Source organism: Carex rostrata, chromosome 24 (genome assembly GCF_964058835.1).
Source record: "Carex rostrata chromosome 24, lpCarRost1.2, whole genome shotgun sequence".
NCBI classification, from domain to species: Eukaryota; Viridiplantae; Streptophyta; class Magnoliopsida; order Poales; family Cyperaceae; genus Carex; species Carex rostrata.
This window is the reverse complement of record NC_135941.1, coordinates 6,889,564-6,910,758: the sequence shown is the minus strand read 5'-3', so window position 1 is coordinate 6,910,758 and position 21,195 is coordinate 6,889,564. Positions and strand designations below refer to the sequence as shown.

At 33.8% G+C, this 21,195-nt stretch overlaps 3 protein-coding genes and 1 long non-coding RNA gene across 6 annotated transcripts; 2 read left to right on the top strand and 2 right to left on the bottom strand.

Annotated features, from left to right (window-relative positions):
• Positions 1-1,445: 1,445 nt before the first annotated feature.
• On the top strand, positions 1,446-4,216 carry LOC144575614 (cytochrome b561 and DOMON domain-containing protein At3g07570-like). Its single transcript, XM_078325820.1, has 4 exons — positions 1,446-1,682; positions 2,222-2,624; positions 3,139-3,428; positions 3,788-4,216. Exons 1-4 carry the CDS (start codon positions 1,494-1,496, stop codon positions 4,028-4,030), a joined length of 1,125 nt encoding a protein of 374 aa, XP_078181946.1. The 5' UTR covers positions 1,446-1,493; the 3' UTR covers positions 4,031-4,216.
• A 228-nt stretch (positions 4,217-4,444) lies between these two features.
• Positions 4,445-4,964, bottom strand: LOC144575325 (uncharacterized). The gene is made up of 3 exons (XR_013518388.1): positions 4,888-4,964; positions 4,675-4,746; positions 4,445-4,580 (listed from the first exon to the last, which is right to left on the bottom strand). It is a non-coding gene; the product is annotated as an uncharacterized LOC144575325 (long non-coding RNA).
• Positions 4,965-12,380: 7,416 nt separating this feature from the next.
• Positions 12,381-14,367, top strand: RBL13 (RHOMBOID-like protein 13). 2 transcript variants are annotated; one of them, XM_078326080.1, is made up of 2 exons: positions 12,381-12,599; positions 13,289-14,367. In XM_078326080.1, exon 2 carries the CDS (start codon positions 13,388-13,390, stop codon positions 14,186-14,188), a length of 801 nt encoding a protein of 266 aa, XP_078182206.1. In that variant the 5' UTR covers positions 12,381-12,599; positions 13,289-13,387; the 3' UTR covers positions 14,189-14,367. The 2 variants fall into 2 exon arrangements, with proteins under 2 accessions (XP_078182206.1, XP_078182205.1); XM_078326079.1 differs by having other exon boundaries at positions 12,381-12,684.
• Positions 14,368-15,037: 670 nt separating this feature from the next.
• On the bottom strand, positions 15,038-20,320 carry CRT3 (calreticulin 3). Of its 2 annotated transcripts, XM_078325818.1 has the most exons (14): positions 20,112-20,320; positions 19,742-19,849; positions 19,071-19,263; positions 18,212-18,470; positions 17,713-17,769; positions 17,564-17,611; positions 17,119-17,205; positions 16,965-17,022; positions 16,786-16,853; positions 16,578-16,673; positions 16,415-16,471; positions 16,079-16,174; positions 15,382-15,414; positions 15,038-15,274 (listed from the first exon to the last, which is right to left on the bottom strand). In XM_078325818.1, exons 1-14 carry the CDS (start codon positions 20,236-20,238, stop codon positions 15,263-15,265), a joined length of 1,299 nt encoding a protein of 432 aa, XP_078181944.1. In that variant the 5' UTR covers positions 20,239-20,320; the 3' UTR covers positions 15,038-15,262. The 2 variants fall into 2 exon arrangements, with proteins under 2 accessions (XP_078181944.1, XP_078181945.1); XM_078325819.1 differs by lacking the exon at positions 15,382-15,414.
• Between the last annotated feature and the right edge of the window lie 875 nt (positions 20,321-21,195).

The following is a 21,195-nucleotide window of genomic DNA, read 5'->3' as shown; positions in this document are numbered from 1 at the left end:
ATCAAAACATAAAACATGGAAATTTGAAGGATTATAGACTAATTAATTCTAGCTGCAAAGACTAATCCTTTCTATGCCGTGTGGATGTCACACAAAATATTCAAGGTCAAAATAGTTGATGTGGTCTTACAATGCACCTCATACATTAAAGAATAATTATTTCAATCTCCATACACTCCAGTACCTGCATTGTACCCACATCTCTTAAACAAATTTTAACTTTCCATAAACTAACTTAACTAACTAGTTTAATTAAATTTATTCACAACACTGTGATCTTCCAAGTTTAATTAAATTCATGGGTATAAATACTTGGAAGATAATAAATTAATACTTGCAAATTAAGATATTAATACTTGCATGTCTAACTTGATATAACTATATATAGGGACCACTCAAACTACATGAGAGAAAAATCATACACGTTTTTAAAGGTGGGTTTTTCTTTTCTTTTTTTCAATATCTTCCACATTTCTCACGTTCTATGAGGAATTTTGCGAATCTAAAATCACGAATGTATTCTACGCAATTTTATCTTTCAAATGAGATCCATGATGACGTACTTTCGGATTCATCGTCACACAAGTATTTATACCTCGTTGTGCAAGTATCTATACCTCATCGTGCAAGTATTTATACCTATATTTGTAAGTATTTATCCCCAATCGTGGACCCCGCATCTCCGCATCACATGTCCCTAATCGTCCTTGCGTCAACCTTTCTCTAACAAAAATAGTTGACCACATAGGTATAAATACTTCCGTGCATCAGTATAAATACTTGCAATACTTGATATAAATACTTTTAAATGTCAGCAGTGTCATATGTGAAAAATACTAGGTATAAATACTTAAATGACGAGGTATAAATACTTGTATGATGACAAGTATGTCATCGTGGATCTCATTTGAAATATAAAATTGCGTAGAAGAAATTCGTGGTTTTAGATTCGCAAAATTCCTTATAGATCATGAAAAATGTGGATGAAATTGAACAAATAAAATTGGAGGGATAATGGGGATATGAGAGCGTGGGTACTCATATCACGTCCCTACATTAAATTAATACAAACAATTGTTAAATTGCAACCATAACCATAATCAAAATCAAATAGCCAGCGGTCCAACCACTTCATCTCGATAGTTGATTATAATATCTAGTAAAGCAATAAGAGCCTTATTTAATAGCCTAAATATATACAACCTTTGCTTCATCATTCATCACCTTCCCCAGTAATATATATCTTTTCTGAGAACCTTCATATGCTTCATCATTCATCACCCTCCCTAGTAATATATATCTTTTCTTAGAACCTTCATATTCTTCTATAAAAAAACAACAACTATTATTTAGAAAGCAATAGTTCAAAAGTGTCTTCCCTTCTAATTCTCTAGAAAGACTTCCTCAGGAGTTTAAATATATATATACATATTCTTTCCACCACAGAATCATTAAAGAGGTTCAGAGAGAGAGATTTACAGATAAAGTGGGAGATGGACAGAGAAACAAATTCTTGTTTATTTGTGCTCCTTATTGGAGTTCTTTTGAGTTTTTCTCCTCCTTATGTGATTTCACAATCGGACTCTTGTAGTTCGGCTCTTGCTGTCAGTGATTTAATTCCATTTAACACCAGTTCTTTGTATTGCACCAATGCATGGAGCTCACAAAGTTTCATCCTTAGGGTAAATTAATTTTTATGTTCTTCAATCTTGATAATTTCTTTTTCCCTATTTTACATTAAAGGTTTATGCAAAATCATTATGGCTAGTATGAGAACTGTAACCAGATATAATTAGTACCAGAGTACCAGTATACAGCAATACCAGCATTCAACCATTCACCATAGGTGATCTTCTTTGTTTTTTCATTCTCTCTGTCTTTTTCTTTTTCTTTTTCTTTTTCTTTTTCTTTTTCTTTTTCTTTTTCTTTTTCTTTTTCTTTTTCTTTTTCTTTTTCTTTTTCTTTTTTCTTTTTTCTTTTCCTTTTTCCTTTTGAGTGATTGAGGATCTAGGATCTAGGATCTAGGTTCTTTTGGTTATCTAAAATTCAAATGAGGATTTGAAATATTTTAATTCCAGTCCAAATAATAAACACAGAGAAACTTAAGTCTCAAGAGATAATGAGTTGATTAGCTGAACAACTGACACAAAAGATTCGTCTTTCGTTCCATCAATTTGATGTTAAAAAACCTAAGGATCTAACCTGTCAACACTTTCCTCAGTATGGCAAGAATGGCGCAAACACATGGAGCTTTGTCTTATCAGCTCCTGACAGAGGGACCTACATCGCAATCGGCTTCTCCTCTAATGGTAAAATGGACGGGAGCAGTACCATGGCCGGTTGGATTTCATCCAATGGTGGGACTGGGGTAGCGAAACAATATTACCTCGGTGGATATAGCTCGGACAGCTGCCCACCTGACCAAGGCAGCCTTCCTCTGGTGGCGAATACATCGTTAATTGTTTCACAATCATCCCAGCTTTATCTTGCTTTCCAGTTGAATACCCAAATGCCTCAGTGGTCGCATTTGATTTACGCGGTTGGACCATCGGGCAGCTTGCCCTCAAATAATTATCTACCAGAGCATTCTAGCAAGGCATCGGCTTCTGTCGACTATTCAGCAGGTACGTCCTGGAAAATGTGTTGTTCATATTTAAATTTGCTAGTTACACATGGTATAATAGAAGCAAACCTCAATTTCAAATATCAGTGCCCCAATTGACTAGTTAATGAATCTTTATTTCTTCTATCTTGCTATTAGAGCAACCAGGTGGTTAACATCATATATACATGTTCAATAATCAAAATAGGTATGATTCAGCCAGAGGCGGAACTAGACTTTCTAACTATGGGGGTCATTCGTGAATGGGGGTCAATCATATAAAATTTTTATGCTGCGAATGGGGGTCAATTTACAGTATCCGTAGCATTTTAGTCTAAATTATATAGAAAACTGTGTATAAATAAAAAAAAAATTGAAAAAAAATGGGGGTCAATTGACCTCCATTGGCTCTTACGCCCTCTGCCTTTGGATTCAGCAACTCGAGGTCAATAGGCAAATTAGGCATCGATAGCATAGAAATCAACCAATAGAAATAAAATGCATTTTCATTGACCATCTTATTTTTCACACAATAGGTACACTTTCTGGAGCTGGCAGTGGATCATCATTTAACAAGGCCAGATGGCACGGGTTGCTGGTAGCACTGGGATGGGGCATACTCATGCCTGTAGGAATCATGATGGCAAGATACTTCAAGAAATATGACCCGTTCTGGTTCTATGCACACATCTCCATTCAAGGAGCCGGATTTGTTCTCGGCCTAGTCGGAATAATTATCGGGTTTAGTCTCAATGATGATGGAGTCAATAATGTTGATGTTCACAAAGCAATTGGGATCATCATCCTTGTCTTTGGAGCTCTTCAGGTACTTTTTCTAAAAATAAAGAGCACTGGTACTACTATTAAATAAAGAGAGACTACAGTGATACTCAAGGTTTTCCTCTTTTAATTGATTATAGTGAAAATTAAACATGTCTAGCAATTGCATATATGGCTACCCTACACTGGTAACTGAGCTAGTTATCCATAGTCCATTTATAAAGGGAAGGGAAATAATGGAACACAATATGAACTATACCCTGTTAGAAAACAGAAAGCAAATGCATCATTAATATTAAATAAATTAATTAATTAATTAATACAATTCCTGTATCGAGTTCCTCAGTGTCATAATGTCAGACATAAAGTTGTCAACCTCTAATCGATCGCATTCTTTGAATTTAGATCAAGGCATTCTTCATAAGACCTGTCAAGACATCAAAGATCAGAAGATACTGGAATTGGTACCACCACAATATTGGCCGTGCTGCGGTGATCTTGGGCATAGTAAACATCTTCATAGGATTGGATATCGCAAGTGAATCAACTGGTTGGACCGTGGCTTACGGCATTTTTCTAGCACTTTGGGGTTTATCATGTATTTTCCTCGAGGTTAAATCATGGATGGCTGGTCGAGATTATCAGTAGGCACTTAGGTGGCTAGAGGATTAGATATTTTGCGGTCTCTGCTTCATTTTCGCATATACTATTTTGTTTTATCTTTTTTGTTTACCTTTTTGTTTGAGTTTTCTTCTGCTGTGGTGGCCTACAGCTGCTATTACATTCATTTGTTATGAGTACAGATTATTGTTTCTATGATTCTCCTCCCCGCTTCAGCAGTTGCATATACTTGTTTATTTTTAGGGAAAATTGGTTATTTGTCACTCTAAAATCTTAAAATTTGAAAAATGTCACCCCGAAATTAGAAATCATCCTAATGCTACTCTAAACTTAGTTAATTTTTAATTTTACCACTACAAATAATTAATGACTAAAATACCCTCCCAAGGGAGGAGCTGGGGTTGCTCTGTTCTCTGTTGGGGCTGTTTTGATCGGCATCTCCAGTACGCAAAGAGTCGTCTTCCAAGGGAACACTCGGTACAAAGTCGGTGAGCACGAGCCTGATGCACCTGACGTGGCCTTCATGTGCTGCAAAGTGAAGAGCTGTCCTTCCACTCAAGTAATCTGCTCTAGTCACCTTCAAATCAAATATATCTACTCATGAAAAGTTCTTTTCTTTTTTGTTGAATTGAAGCAAAATAAACTTAAACAAATGCAAAGATTATGCATACATTGCATCTGAAGAGGAGGAGAGTTTGAACCACTTTCCAATGACCGTGCCGGCATGCATGCATCAATGCAGTCTTTACCAGTTGATAAGTTAAGAGAAATAAAGGATCAATTCATTGAGATCAATTTTGAACTCCAATTTGTGCTAAAATTCCAAATGAAGAAGTATCAAAATCAGCAAAATCAGAGAGGGTTCAAGGTTAGGCAAAACACACCTGACCACAGTAATTCCTTGAGTTCACCTCGGCTTCCTTATCCAGCAAAAGAGACACAATCTGACACCGATGGCAACAAATTTCATCAACAATCAAACAAAATTCACAGTTTTGTGATGAGGAGGATATTTTAGTCATTAATTATTTGGAGTAGCAAAATTAAAAATTAACTAAGTTTAGAGTGGCATTAGGGTGATTTCTAATTTCGGAGTGGCATTTTTCAAATTTTAAGGTTTTTGAGTGACAAATAACCAATTTTCCCTTATTTTTATCATAATACCTCTTTAATACTAGCATTGGTCTATAACTCTATATATTATAATATCAAATGCAGCAGGTTATAATTTGTTCGTTGTATTTTTCTTAATTCTTCCTTCGTTTCTAAGAAAATGCTAGAAAGGAAGTTTAGTCTTATGTACAGCCAAGAGAATATGCGATAAAAACCTATTTCCAGATTACCAAATCAAAATTTAAATCCCTCCAATTTCTAAAATCAAATCACCAAACCAAACCAATGCCAGGCTGTGATACCATAAAGGATTTCATAAAAGAGAGAATTTGCATTGATCTTGTGTATTTGAGTACAATAACATGACACCTATTTATATATTTCATTAAGATACAATCATAAATAACTTCATTAAGTATCTCTTACCTACCACCATTACAATGCTAATCAACTCCTATAATTCGCACCCACTATTATCTCCAATACAATATATTTGATTCTCTAGTAATGACATTACCTTCTAAAATTTAAATGACTTAATATGCATTGTTTAAAGTTTAAACCAACTTGTATTTTTCTAACTACAGTTATTACTAAGCATAGACATTACCTTCTAAAATTTATTTGGCTTAATATGCATTATTTATAACAGCTTGTATTTTTCCGTAACTACAGTTACTTTTTTTCTTGCATAGAGATGGATGGACAACCAACCGAAGCAGAATAACAACAATACTAAGCATAAATGGGATAAATAAGAAGATGAGAAGTTGATAGAGTGCTTGCTTCAACTTTCATAATCAAGAAATTGGAGAGTTGATAATGGTACATTTCGAAGTGGCTTTGTACAACAACTGGAAAAATGGATGCACGAAAAGATTTCAAATTGTCAAGTAGGAGCTGCCCCTCACATTAGCTCTCGAGTGAAACTATGGAAGAAACAATATTATGCACTTTTTGAAATGCAATGCAGGGACCTAGTGCAAGTGGTTTTGGATAAAATGATAGAGACAAGTCCATAAGTTGTGAGAAAGGTGTATGCGATAATTGGGTCAAGGTAAAACACTTGATAAAGCTTGATCAAGTGCTTTACCTTGACCCAATCATCGTATACACCTTTCTCGCAACTTATGAATTTGTCTCTGTCATTATATCAAAAACTACTTGCACTAGATCCCTGCATTTCAGAAAATGCATAATATTGTTTTTTCCATAGCTTTCACTCGAGAGCTAATGTGAGGAGCAGCTCTTATTTAACAATTTGGAATCTTTTCATGCATCCATTTCTCCAGCTGTTGTAGAAAGCCACTATGAAATGTAACATTATCAGCTCTCCTTTTTTCTTATTGTAGAAGTTGAAGCAAGCACTCTATCAAATTCTCATCTTCCTACTTATCCCACTTATGCATGCTTAGTATTGTTGTTATTCTGCTCAGTTGGTTGTCCATCAATGTCTATGCAAGAAAAAATAGTAATTGTAGTTAGAAAAAAATACAAGCTGGTTTAAATAATGCATATTTCATTTAAATTTTAGAAGATGATGTCTATGCTTAGTCATTTTCTATGATTAGTACTTTAGTAGTAACTATAGTTAGAAAAAAAATACAAGCTGGTTTAAATAATGAATATTAAGTCTTTTTAATTTTAGAAGCCAATATCTATATTTAGTCATTTTCTACTCTAAATGCAAGAATTATTAATCCATTCGTGGATTGGTACAAGGCATGGAAAGCTGGTAAAATATTTTTTTTCTTACAACTACAAGGTATTGACTTGTGTGGTACATCAACTATTTCAATGTCCAAACCTTCACCAATAATTTGGTATCATACTTCTACATATTATTCCTTTCATGTCTAGTACCAGAACAATAACAACGTGAGCTCACGGGATCATCCACCTTTATGTCTTTCTTGGTCTAAGTTGTTCATCTTTTGTGTAATTTCAGTTAAATCTGACATCACTGGTATAGAAATATTTGAATCCTACAAGTTAAAAAAGTAATAGCATGAAGAATTTGCATAATGACAAACGCGATAGCATATTGAGCCACTTAAGATTGAACCTTGCAACTTCAAATCAAATAAACTAGATTTCACCTAAATTCACCCAAGTGGTGCAATCAGCTGCAACTGACAACAATGAACTTCTACTTAGCTTAAATTTACATCAAATTTAGAATTGAACACTACAAAAATTGTGCTATCTGAAACATTTAAAAACCCAAACAAGCATCCAATGGTGCAAATTGAGCTCTTAATTTAACCGGATATAGCTTAAGTTCGTCAAAAGTTAAGCAATAAAGTTAAATTGTGCTGAATTGAATCCTACTTGACCTCAATTCAACTAACTTCAGAACCAAACAATACAAAGCCGCAACATTGCACAAAAACTAAAATGCATTCAAATCAACCATTCTCAGCCATCGAAATCAATTGGAGTAAAATCGAACAGGGAAAAGAGAGAGAAAATACCAGAAAAGAGATGAGTTAGGAAGCAGAGAGAGAATCGGAGGAGAGAAAGAGAAAATCGGAGAAGAGAGAACAAACAAAGATGCACTTCCAGTAGCTATTAATAAGAAATTATAATTACAAAATCATATGTTACTATACTATATTTATTCTTTACTATTTTTGTCAAATACAATTATATAATTATAATGACAGAAAATCATCTTTTAAAAGAACAAATCAAACGCTGCCTATATATAAATTTAATCTTTCCTTATTTTAGAATATGTAATGTACCTGAAAAATTCAGCACTATCCATAATTAACAGTAAAATACTAAAATTAGTCGCCTTCCGTTACATTCTTGGAATGAAATGAAGTTAGCTTTATTATTACGTTTGCATGGCGTGGCAGTAACAACGCGCTAATCACCTGATCCAAGATTTCTAATATTGGTAACAATTTGAGATTTATACGAAGCAACTTGAAAGCAATTTTAGCCCATGGGCCTCCGCACTTGGGCTTTTCAAGAGAAGGTGTGACATGAAAAGAGATCCAGCAAATCCTCTCAACTTTTATTTGCATCGTACAAGACTAATCTAGACCGTCGATATATGAAAACTTTTTTGCATTATGAGCTAGCTATATACGCTTGACCAAAAGTGAATTCCACTTAAAATATATTTAAGTTGCACGATGAAATTTGTGATTCTAAAAACAAATAAATTATAATAAAAATTCAAAAAAATCAATAAAATCAGAAGGATCAACAAAATCTGAGAAATCACAAGAATAAGAAGGATCAACAAAAAATATTAATTTTTATGATTAACTCTCTTTTTTTATTTCGGTTCAACCGAATAAACTGAAATTTAATTTGATTTGTTGAGTTTAGTTTATATCAGTTGGTTGAATTGTATTTCTGAAAACCGAATAAATTTTTTAACGAACTGAACTGATGAACACCCCTAACGTGTAGAAGAGTTCACATAAAAGAGAGTTGAATAGCAGGCGGTCCAGATCAAACCTCAATCTAATCCAACGGAGAATGAAAGAGCATCATGCGTTATTATTTCAAGATCAGTGCATTCAACGCGAAATAATCCTGATCAGAAGCTAACGCATTGTGAATGGCTCAGATCAGAGACGCTAGAACTGTGAATGGCTCAGATCAGAGACGCCAGAACTGTTCATTCAACTATAAAATCTGATTTATAATTTATATACACATATAGGGAGATTTCATATGTACTCCTAAAAAATTTTAAAATTGTGTATTTTTCTTCTAAATTTCAAAAGCTTACAAATTTATTCAATTTATCATATTTTCTATTAAAAGTCATTTATATAATAATAAAGTTCTCATTTTATCATTTATTAAAAATATGTAGCATATGTGAAAAAAAAGTACAACGGGGGACCACTAACTGCCGCACACGTGGTAACTACTGCCATTGAATAGGGTTAATGCAATTTTATTCATCGTCAAAATGTATAGTATTCATACCTACGAATTTATAGTATTCATACTTATTATCTATAATATTTGTCATATGTAAACACAAACTGGAGGGGATCATTAATCTTGGGGACCAGTAACGACCAGGGGGACCGCTGACAACGTTTGACAGCCTGGATTGGGGACTGCAACCGTCTGAAAGCGACATTTGCCAAGATTGGAGACCACTACTGCAAATTTATACAATAAAATATTCATATCTAACTAATGAAGTATCAATATCTAAATAATAAAGTATTTATATCTAACAAATGAAGTATTCATATGTTTGCCATTTTCATATCTAACTAATGAAGTATCCATACATGTACGAAATAATTTATACAATTCAAAATCAGACACCTCTTCTGGGACCTCTTTTCCAAGACCTCTTCAATTCACTTAAAGTCTTTTTTTATATTAAATATTCGCACCTGACACTAACACTATTCATACTTGAAGGTGTAAAGTATTCATATCTAACAAATGAAATATTCATATCTAATTAATGTACAAATAAAGCATTTATATCTAACAAAATGAATTATTCATATCTAACAAATGAAGTATTTATATCTAACTAATGAAGTATTCATGTGTTACACTCTGACAACATTCACTGGGCTAGCATGGACCCCCTCCGACGGTGCACCATGCTCTCTCCGCCGGATCTCATTGTATACGAGGTAAGATTGTGCCGGATTGCATCGGATCTCCTCGCCGGATCTCGACGGTGCACCATGTGAAGGCAGAGAAGAGGCGGAGGTCGTGAAGAGTGATGAGTGAGGCGAGTGGGTAGCTGGTGGCAAGCAGTAGAGGAGAAGAATATGGTGGATTTTGAGCTGTGATAATTTTTTTTTTTATTTTTCTTTCTAAGAGGAGATTGAACTGGGAGCCTAGTCAATTTCTTTTAAAAGTAGGTGGCCACGTGGGGAACAAAAAAGGAAGAAGAGTTATATATGAACAATTAGGTTGTTGGGGGACTAATAGGGGACTAATCAGCAGGGACTAAAATCTTTACTCTATGTTTAATTGAAAGTAAATAGAAGCTATTGCGCTACCAGTCGTCGTAATTATGAAAGAGATGGGCGAGACAGACGTGATGGAATTTCTCGGAGTAGCATTGCTTACGAGTTTATTGTTTTCCTTACGATATCAGGTACGGAGTTATTGGACTTGTTTGATATTACATTTTTAAGAATTAAATTGTTATTTGATTGTCATGTTGAATAATTGTTTGTTGCATTATTTGAGATATGTGAATCATATGCATAGCTCAATCAAATTATAACTGGATTTGTGTGATACTGTTGACCTATCATTTCGAATGGTTTATCGTTTTGTGTGTTCTCCTATTTTGGGTCGAAAGTCACCATAAATTTGTGATGATTACTAACTTATCAAAGTCAATTGCTGGGCATTGACTTTGAGCGATTATGCGCATATGGTGTTTGGTCAATCACTTGCTAGGCAGTGATTGATCGAATCAGTCAATTGCGGGGCATTGACGGATTGTGACGAAGACTTTGGGTGACTATAAAGAAACGTCTGATAGATGTCATATCCAGTCAATTGCGGAGCATTGACTGTTTTGTTTAATGTGTTGGAAATTACGGATTCTAAGTTTATTGCATACGAAACATTATCTGACTATGAACCAGACTTTAATAAATGGTATAAGCCCGAACACTACATATGAGGGTCAGTTTGAGGGTACTATATGGGTACTGACAGGTGTGGGTTTAGCTTGGCCACCTGTGTGACAAGTTGGTGGATCATCTGTGTGTGTTACCAAATCTGATAATATGAGTTTAAGCCAAATATATCTCTATTGAGCTTCATTTGAAATTCTATGAGTTGAGATTTGATTGAATATTGTGATTGAGCATTTCTATTTAGTTATATATATAAATTGAACTATTAATGTCAAGTTGTGAGGATTTAATTCTGGATTGATTGCAAGTCCAGTGGCCTGATTGTGGCAAATTCACATTGAGAGATGATATTTATATTATTTCTCACCCCCACCCTTTGGGTTATTTTCAAGTTTATTATACAGATACAGAGAGACGGTTCTGGATTGCATCTGACAGCATAACCACATAATACTGGGTTTGGGTTGTTGAAACTAACAGGATGCGGGAGGCATTTCTAAATTATCGTTTGCCGTATTCTGTCAGATAAATTTTGTAAGAAATATTGGGATGTGGTTAATATGTAATGGTGTTATTGGTAATGCATATAAAAGATCCACTGCCTTACGTATATGTTTTAATAAATATACGTGGCAGGTTGTTATACCCGATTTGGGGTGTGACAAAACGGTTGATCCGAACCGTTCAATATAATATTTATACTAAAATATATGTGAGGATAAAATTTTATAATTTTTGGAATTTTTTTACTATTTTTTAAGATATATACAAAATCATTGTTTTTGGACTGTTCAAAAAACAGTGATTTTCTATCTACCTTAAAAAATAGTAAAAAAATTTCAAAATTTATAAAATTTCATTCCAAACCATATTTTAGTATGGATGTCATGTTGAACGGTTCGGATTAACAATTTAAACTTTGCAAATGAAGATATAAAATATGAGATATGATGAGGGATGAAAGGCACGAGGCATTGGAACTCTTCTCATAAAATTTTCTCCCACATAAATTCATGGTCCGGATCAGATTGGACGGCTCATGTTAAATCAAGCTAAGAAACATAAATAATTAGAAAAATTGATTATTTGTCAATCCAAAATTTTAAAATTTTAAAAATACCACTCCGAAATTAGAAATCATAATAATACCACTCTAAACTTAATTAACTTTTAAGTTTGCCTCAAATAATAATTAATGACTAAAATACCACTCCGAAACCAGAAAGTTCTTTTCGAATGCGTATATATCTCATATTTTGCACGTGTCCGGTGCCTATTCGGGGATAGCGCAGGGGGCAGTATTATCTAAGCTTTAAGATTCGTGCAGAACGTCTTTGAACAGTTGACATTTTCCAAAAAGTCACGCAACATATGAGATATCTCAGAGGATGTAAATTCCTTTTCTTCTTGCGGTGGTCTGGTCTGAGTCCGCATCATCTGCATTAACTCAAAAGAGCATCTTTTCAGCTAATACATATCAACCGTCCGATTATAAACGGAGCCCATCCGGTCCCCGCCTAAAACATAGCGGTCCTTAATGTTAGTGCAGATTTAATTCACACGAATCGTAATCTAATTTAACGGTTCAGATGTATTAACTCAAAAGATGCCTTTTTATGTTAATGCAGAGGATACGAATTCGTCTGGTCTCTGGTTAAACCTAAATAATTCTCGAGAGTTGAATCAAAAAAGGCAATAAACGATAAATAACGGAATAGGCAACAAACAGTTTTGTCGGTTCAAGCGTGAAAGCGAGGAAGAAATTGAAGGCCGAAGGCCAGGAACCAGATAACTGGATCTTACAAACAATCGGATCTGAATTCGAAAAGAAAGCTTTAGAGAAAGAGAATCGTATTTGCGACGTGAAACCCCGATCAAAGGTTCGTTCATGAAATTATTTAGTTGCAATCAAGACATTGGTTGTTGTTTCCTTCAATTTAGGGTTCCTGTGCGTTGGAATTTATCGTAAGTTCTGAATTACTCTGATTAAACTAGCAATGGTGCTGTTTAATCCTCGGGTAGGTACTTAAATTCAGCTCAATTCCCTAACTTTCTACTACTATTGCTAAATTTGGTAAATTCTGAAGAAGTGCCTTACGACATGCTTTTACATAATTCTGGTGCTGTTATCAGATCTTACCTAATATTAGGGGGTCAATTTATTTTTTTGTGTTATTTAATTAAATTCCTGAAATTTTGACATTGACTAAAACTGAAGTACTGTAAGAAGAGTTCTATTACCAGTCTACCATATTTCAATATGAGATCAATTAAAGCTAGTGTTGTTTACATACTTGTATGGGTGTACAAGACCCGACTTGATGATTTCAGTTAGATCTTGTTACTCTAGCTTTTTTTTTTAAAAAAAAAAAACTCAAGATTTGAAGATTATAAAAATACACATTACCAGTGCTGTACTGTCACCTATTACATTACCAGTTTGGTCTGATACTCTGATGCTGCTATATAGGACATTTTTTTTCTTCACTAGGCACACTTTCTTAAGATTTATCTCTCTGAATGTTCTTTCTAAATAATTTCCTAACAGTTGTTGTTTTTTTTAATGCAGGGTCCTCAACTGGTGGCTACTCAGAGCACAATCTGTGGGTCTTCAATATTTCATAATTTAATAGGAATTAAGATTTTGTAGAAATCGACAAAGAAGCATATGGGGAAACCGTTGATTTATGAAATTGTGGAGAAACCTGCTACTAGCACCATAATTGCCATATGCTCCTTGATATGGTATTATATTCAAAAAAAGAACATAGGTTACAGTGATGTGGGATTAAGCTATGATACTGCAATGGAGGGTCAGTATTGGAGAATAATTACCTCCAGTTTCTCCCACGTTAGCATTCTCCATTTAATTTTCAACATGAGCGCCTTATGGAGTCTCGGTACAGTAGAACAGTTAAAGAGCATTGGCTTTGGTGTGGAATTCTATCTCCAATATACCCTTGTGTTGGTAGTTTTGTCAGGTCTTTTAGTTCTTGGATTCTACCATTTGCTGATTATGAAATTCAAACTTGAGCATTATAAGCGGGTCACTGCTGTAGGTTATTCATGTGTTGTTTTTGGATGGATGACCATTTTGGCAGCAAAGCAACCTTCTTCAAAGCTGAACCTATTTGGAGTTCTTTCTCTGCCAATTAGCTTTGCCCCATTTGAGTCATTAATTTTTACCTCAATAATGGTGCCCCAAGCAAGCTTTATTGGACACTTGTCGGGGATACTTGTAGGATATGCTATTGCATGGGGGTTGATACATGGCATGAACAATTATTGGGCTGTTTCTATGCTTGGTTGGATTGTGCTGGTTTTCGTGTGGAGTTTGAAGAAAAGTGGGCAATTTGAGTTAGGTTTTATTGAGATAGAGCCGGTTGCCGAGTCAGTTGGGTTGGTAGCGGATAGGAATTCGAGGAGTTTGCAAATGGAAGAGCTTCCTTTGAGAGTTGCGCAATTGTAATGTTTCAAAAAGATTAAATGTAATTTCTGTAGTTGATAATTCTAGCTTGATATTTGATTGATTTGTTTGTTATGTTCTTTACTGTCTATATAGTATATATACAGGGCTTAAATCAATTGGGTTGAGAACATAGTTTTGTGCATGCATGAATTAGATAACTTGATAACTTAGTTTGTAATATAACTTTTTTTTGTTTTAAATTATCAAGATTGTTAAAATTTAACAAAGCATTGTTAAGTCATCCAGCTTCTTACTTGAGAGTTATTGTCAGGATAGGAAATTAATTTATGGATTTAGTATAGGTAATTTGGACAACATCGCCATGTGGTGTTATTAAATTTAATATTACTTTAATTGGATCCTTATATAACTAAGATGAATTTTCGTTTAACTTTAGCTGAATATTTATGTAATTTAAAAATAAAATTATTAAACTAAGTTAGGTACTTGTTTAATTAAACTGAATTCATATAAATACTAGTATATCTTAAATTAAATATTTATATAATAAAGTCAATCCTTACTAATCTAAATACTCGTATAACGAAGCCAAATCTTTATAAAGCTAAACTACGTACTAATATAATTTAAACTGAACACTAGTATAACTTTAAGTTAAATACTTTTATAAATAAGTTAATTTTTTTATAAATAATATAACTCATAATACAAATATAACTGAATAATAATATATAACTTAGGTTGAATATTCAAATTCCTCCTGCTTAAAGCAAATTAACTCAGTATTGATTGAAAACAACCACCATGAAAATCAGATTATGCAATTAAATGCCATCAGGATATTCAACATGCTAAAAGTATTCATTAATTGAAAATTTGAAACCACCGTTTGGAAGAATTCAATAATATCAAATGATGCACTTGTTCACATCAGACCCAATTAATTATCCTTCCCCTTTAACCGCCACAAATAAAATTTAAATTACACAAAATTGTACGAGGTTACATGTTTATTTCCTTTAAATTACAATATAGAAGGGTAATAGTGCAATTTCAAACACAATGACTGCAGATAATGCCCTTTTCAGCAACCCCAATTCTTCTTAGTATGTCTCAAAGTTCATCCTGTAAATTAAAATTAGAAAAAAAATATAAATTTGATTTCAGTTTAAACTGTTTGTTGTTGAAGTATAATTTACACGGACAATGCATATCCTGTTTTATGAACTTACATGGTAGTCATCCATATAATCCCTGTGACGGCGCTGCACACAAAAATCCACTCCAAAAATCAGTATATTGTTGTTTTCTTAAACAAATTTGTTAACATTTGTGCCTTGTACAAAAGATCCTCAAAGAATAAGCATATCAGACACCTGAGATATTCATCTCTAGACCACAAAACTTACCTCTTAATGAAGAGTCCGTCTAGTGTATCATGAGTGTCATTTCATTCTATATAACACTAACTCTAAAATCTATTGAATCGACTTCAAATGAAGAATCCAAATCATTCAAACCGATCTACTTCATTAATTGTGCGTTTATAATTTTTTGAGTTTATTTAGTATCAAGCGGTCAAATGTGAGAGTTTTTAAGTTAATTTTGATGCATTCATTTTTCAACATTTTTTACTGTTTGATTTGATACTAAAATAACTCAAAAATATATAAAATTGGCATGTAAACGCATCACTCATATAGTAAATCGGTTTGAACGGTTTGGATTTATCGTTTGAAATCTATCCAATAAATTTTGGAGTTGGTGCTATATGACACCAATGTCATACTAGCCAGACTCCTTAATAAATGGAGTGGAAGGAGCATTTTGAGCAGTATTTGTAGAGAAAAAGAGGAGAGAGGGAACAAGGAATATTTCATACACTTTTAAAGGTAGCACCACAATTAAATAAAATTAAAATGTATGTACCTGTCTGTATCTATCCTTGTAGCGGTCACGATGATGACGATCATGCCCTCTATCTCTTCTCCGCCTTTCTCCCTCCTCCCTTGCCCTTCTTGCATCCTATAGAGTCGTATGCAAAACATTTTATTTAGAAATCATGAAACCATAAGCTATAGCTTGGTGGTACATAAGCCAGTAACCAACTTAAAATATTATATAGTCCTAGCTCAGTACAAATTTATTTCTCTCTGTTTTTTTTTTACAAATTTCTCTCTTTTTAAGCACCGAAGGGAAATAGTTCACTTGAGAAACTAAATTTGTACTAAAAAAAGAGAAATTAAATTTGTAAAATATTCTCACCTCATCTTCCCTAGCCTTTCTTTCCTTTTCAGCTTCTTCAAATGCCTCCTTCTCAGCCTATTATACGAACAAAAATAAGAGAAAGAGTAAGAAACCAAAAACTACTGACATGAATAGAATTTCAATGTCAGAGAGAAGTATAAATGTCTAATTTTGCATTTACCTCCCTATTAGCACCCCAAGTCTCTTCTACAACCTGCTTAGCATATTCTTCGTCGTCACATATCAAAAAGTTGTCAAAAACTGCACCAGCTTTTACCTATAATTAATCAAAGTGTAAATTTACAACAGGGTCCCTTACTCCTTACGATAAATTAATATGACAAAGTATCTATACGCATTTAAAGCATGTTTGGAATGAATGCATTTACCTGCCATACTTCAATTCCAACATATCTCAAAGGTTTTAACACATAGAGATCTGGATCATCTTCAAACTCTGCCAAAAGCAAAGAATTTCACAAACTTTACTGTTAATTATTACTGAAAACAGAGACTATGCGCAAACTTTTATCTAGATGTAATAAATAAACAACATCACAATGCCCACCTGGATTATCGATCCATGGGATCTTCCATTTGCCCTTGTAGTTAGGATTCTTAATTTTCTGCATGTGCAATGCATAAGAAACTCTTTAGAAAACATATGTACAAGGAAAAATGAAAGAGAGAATACAAAAAAAGAAAGGCCATCTTGTACCAACCTTGCGTCTCCATGTTCCCTTGTATGCAGGATTAGGCACCTTAGGTTGCCTCCATATGCCATCTTCATCTTCATCCCATGTATCAGGCTAATACATCAAATAATTATTTCGATCAGAGGAGCAATTTTAAGTATGATTCTACAAAACAATAGCCTCATGAATACTCCTGCAGAACAAAAGGGATCTTGCATACCCCACTAGAAATAATACTCCTCTCCTAATTACTTTTTTTTTTCTTGTTTTTTTGTGGAGGTAAGGGGAAGGAACAGCATTTTCAGACTACAGGCGGTAGAGATGTTGAGGATATCGTTTTCTTCTAGGGGGGTACGACATATTATTTTGCAGTGCTACATGAAATATTTTAACATTTTGTAGGACAAGTCTAAAATTTTCAAAAAAATGTGCACATTCTGGTCTAATTAACAAAAAGCAGAAGTTTATGTACCATTTTAGCCTTTGGGTCTGGTATCTCAGCTGGAATGGAATCATACCCCTGAAGAATTAGAAGAAAAACATTAGAAAAAATTTAATTCTTGTTCATTTTTCTTTAAATAAAAAAGAAGCATAAACTTATATACAAATTGAAAACCAGACCTCTGGTTTTATGTCATCTGGATCTTCAATATATTCTCTGTCATCCCAATCTTTCGGCTGTAGTAAGAAGTTAACCAATATAATTAAGTCACAAACTGTTGAAATAGATCATTAACTTCAAGGTTGTCAAAATTAGAATGCATTTCTATTACAAAAAGTAAAGAGGAAAAAAATTCAATTGTACCCCTACAAATCCTCAAAATAATGTGTACTCCCCTTTAAGCAAAAGACATAAAACCTAAGTTCCTCATCTTATAGAGTTTTTTTAAAAATGCCCCACCCCTCACCCCTCAAAAAAAAAAAAAAATATATATATATATATAGAATGAACAACAAAAAAGACGGTACCCTTTCTCCCTCAATTGACTATAAAGAATTACGGAAGTTTACCTGGGGCATCTATAAAGAAAAATGAGAACGGAAAAAAGTTCTTTGGGAAAAATGCATGATATTCATTTGAAAAGGCAAAAAAGAAAATTATAGAAAATATCTTTCTAACCTTTTTGGCATTAACAGCTTTGATCTTTCGAGGGGGTAGAATGTCCCAGTCAGTGTACATGCTTCCAGAGTCTCTCTCTCTATTATCAACCAAAACACTGTAAGATGCATCTGGCCTCAGTATGAAGGTGTAAACATGTGTCAGCTTGTCAGTCTCACACTGTAGATCTTTCTTCAGCGGGTAGTTTTGCCCCTGGTAGGAGAGGATGACATGGAGCTTCTTTGTCTGGGTCCCACATATGTCGGGACCAAACATTAAACTGCCAAAAGGAGCTTCAACTCAATACAAATAAAAACACAGAAGTTCTGGCAGGGTTTTACTATCAAACTGAATGTTTGAGAACTAAATATATAATTACATGTCTCGATTCTGCTTTTCAATTTTTGTTAATGTTGGTTTTATTGTGCTTTATTTGGGCTTATAATGCACAAGGGATTGACTGGTGCCAATTAATTGTCAGTAATGACAACAAATTTTACTCAATTAATTTATTTAATGTAGCAGTTGTGTATAACATACAACCTTCACTTTCCATCGATGATTTACTTATATCCTGTATAGAGTCTCTGGAGGTATAGGACATTCAACAAATGGAGGTCAATTGAGCACCATTAATTTTCAAAAATTTTGTAGTTGTGCATGGTTTCTATATTGTTTAGAGTAAAATGCTATGGGTACTGTAAAATTGCCCCCATACGCAACATGGGAATTTTATATGATTGACCAGTTGACCCCATAGCTTGAAAGTTTGGCTCTGCCCGTCTGGGGATGCTTTCACAGCCCTCCTTTTACATAATTTATTTCATCAGGATTTTAATATGATCCAACAACAAAACAAGTATGAAAAAAAAAGGAATACCTGTAGGGAGTATCACCGCCAAATTTCTTCTGGTTAACATAGCCAGAAAGAAGCTTGATGTAGCCCCCACCACACTCAATATCTTGTTCAAGCTTTATTGAGTATTGTACTACCAAGGTGCGGTTTTTGTTGCTGAACTCAGGAAATTTTGCTGATATGGCAGAATGCTTGGCATCTGTAGTTGTCTGGATTCCTGGACCATATAAATATAAAAAAAGTGTATATCATCATGTTAACTAGCAGGGGATGATTTTTGTTGTTAACTTAAGTATTGCCAAACTGGATACATTTCTTGACTGAGCATACACCCTTTTGGTCTGGTATAGCCTTTCGATATCCTATTGTAATTATTTTTCTTTTATCTCCCACACTAATGAAGTAGTAAAACCAATCTATATAGTGTGTGTACTAAATTGCTTATTTTAGTGAGTATTATACCAGAATAAAGTAAACTTATCTACACCCTTCTAGAAGAGGATAAGACTCAGATTTCTTGCCAAGGACTAGCAAGTAGAGACATTACGGTCTATGACCAACTATGTTATTCCAACTATAGGAAATTAGGAATATTTTCAGCTTATTTTGGAGGGAACTGTTAAATTCATCTAGAGTTAACTGTTTAACCTTCTGAACATTAGTAGAATTAAAAGAAATATAAAACCAAGATATACCTTTGTCATCAGGGTCACCAGACCATCTACCGGCAGTATGCCTGAACGATCCAGCTTTTCCTTCGCTCCTTTTCCAGTCTGATTTTACCCATCTGCTTTGCCAACCATCTACCAATAAATATTCCCAAATGAGCAACAAATAATTTAGTCAGAAAATCATTACAAAATATTAAAATCAGTAACAGTCCAATTTATGATTTTATCAGCATCGCCAAGTTGAGACAATAATCTATAATACTTTATACCCCACCTAAATTCTTAAGTAGCTAAAACAAGGAATAAATGTAGAACTGTAGAAAATTGACAAAGTATCAGTTGGATTAGAGCTAAAGAAAGAAGTAGAGAGAGGGAGAGGGAGAGGGAGGGAAACCGTCGAATCGCTCTTCAAAGAAGACTTCACTGGAAGCTGGTGAGACGAGGAGACTGAGATAGAGGCAGAGTAAGAGGGAGGAAGTGACGCAGTGGAGTGAAGAGACGGCAGCGACCCTTTCCACCATTTCTGGCCGTAGTGTGTCCCGTGGGAGTGAGAGAGAAGGGAAAGGAGTTCCATTTGTAGAAATTCTAATTGATCCAAGCACCCTGCCGTTGAGCTAAATTACAGAAATACCATATATACAGTAATTCAGTAGGAAATAGGAATATTTTGGAAAAAAAAAAAATTTAGAAATCATTTTTTTTTCTTTATAAAAATCATAATTCGGTACTTCTTATTTACATTTAAATGGTACCGAATAGTTTATTCAACACCACCCAATTTTACAATTTTTTCATAATTTATGCCAAGTAAAAGAGTAAAATTAAATGGTGCTGAATAGGCTATCCTGTTTAAATGTAAATGAGAGGTTCCGAATAGCCTATTCGGTACTTATGATTTTTCTGAAAAAAAAAAAATCCAGTTGGTTTCCTAAATTATTATTTTTTCTAATTATGGCTTTTAAAAAATTTCAATACTTCGTGTGTCATTTTAGTCCTCTCAATTGAGGGTGTTTAGCAAGTTGAGTAGATTTAAATTCTAAATTATGAGGAGGAAGATGTTTGGCAAAAGAAATTTTAAGAAAATGAGTCTTTAGCTTTGTTAAGTAGGCTCAATCGCTCAAGCTATGTAGAATGGTGGCTTAAAAATTAAAGCAAACTTAAAAGTGGATAAAAAGAGGCTTAAGAAAGTAATTTTAAGTTTTGCAAATGAGTAAGTGTTTGGCAAATTTAAGACTCCTTAGTCTTCTAAGGAGCTCTAAGAAACTCTAAAAAGAGTGTGCCAATACTACTGTTTTTTTAACACTGACATTTATTTTATATTTATTTTCCTGCTTCATTTGGATAAATAATTATTCACTTTATGCAATATAATTAGATACAAAACAAATATACAAATTATGTCATATATAGAATACATATTGTTATTCATTTTCATATTTTACTAATACTTATTATTTTTAAATTAATAAAAAAATTCT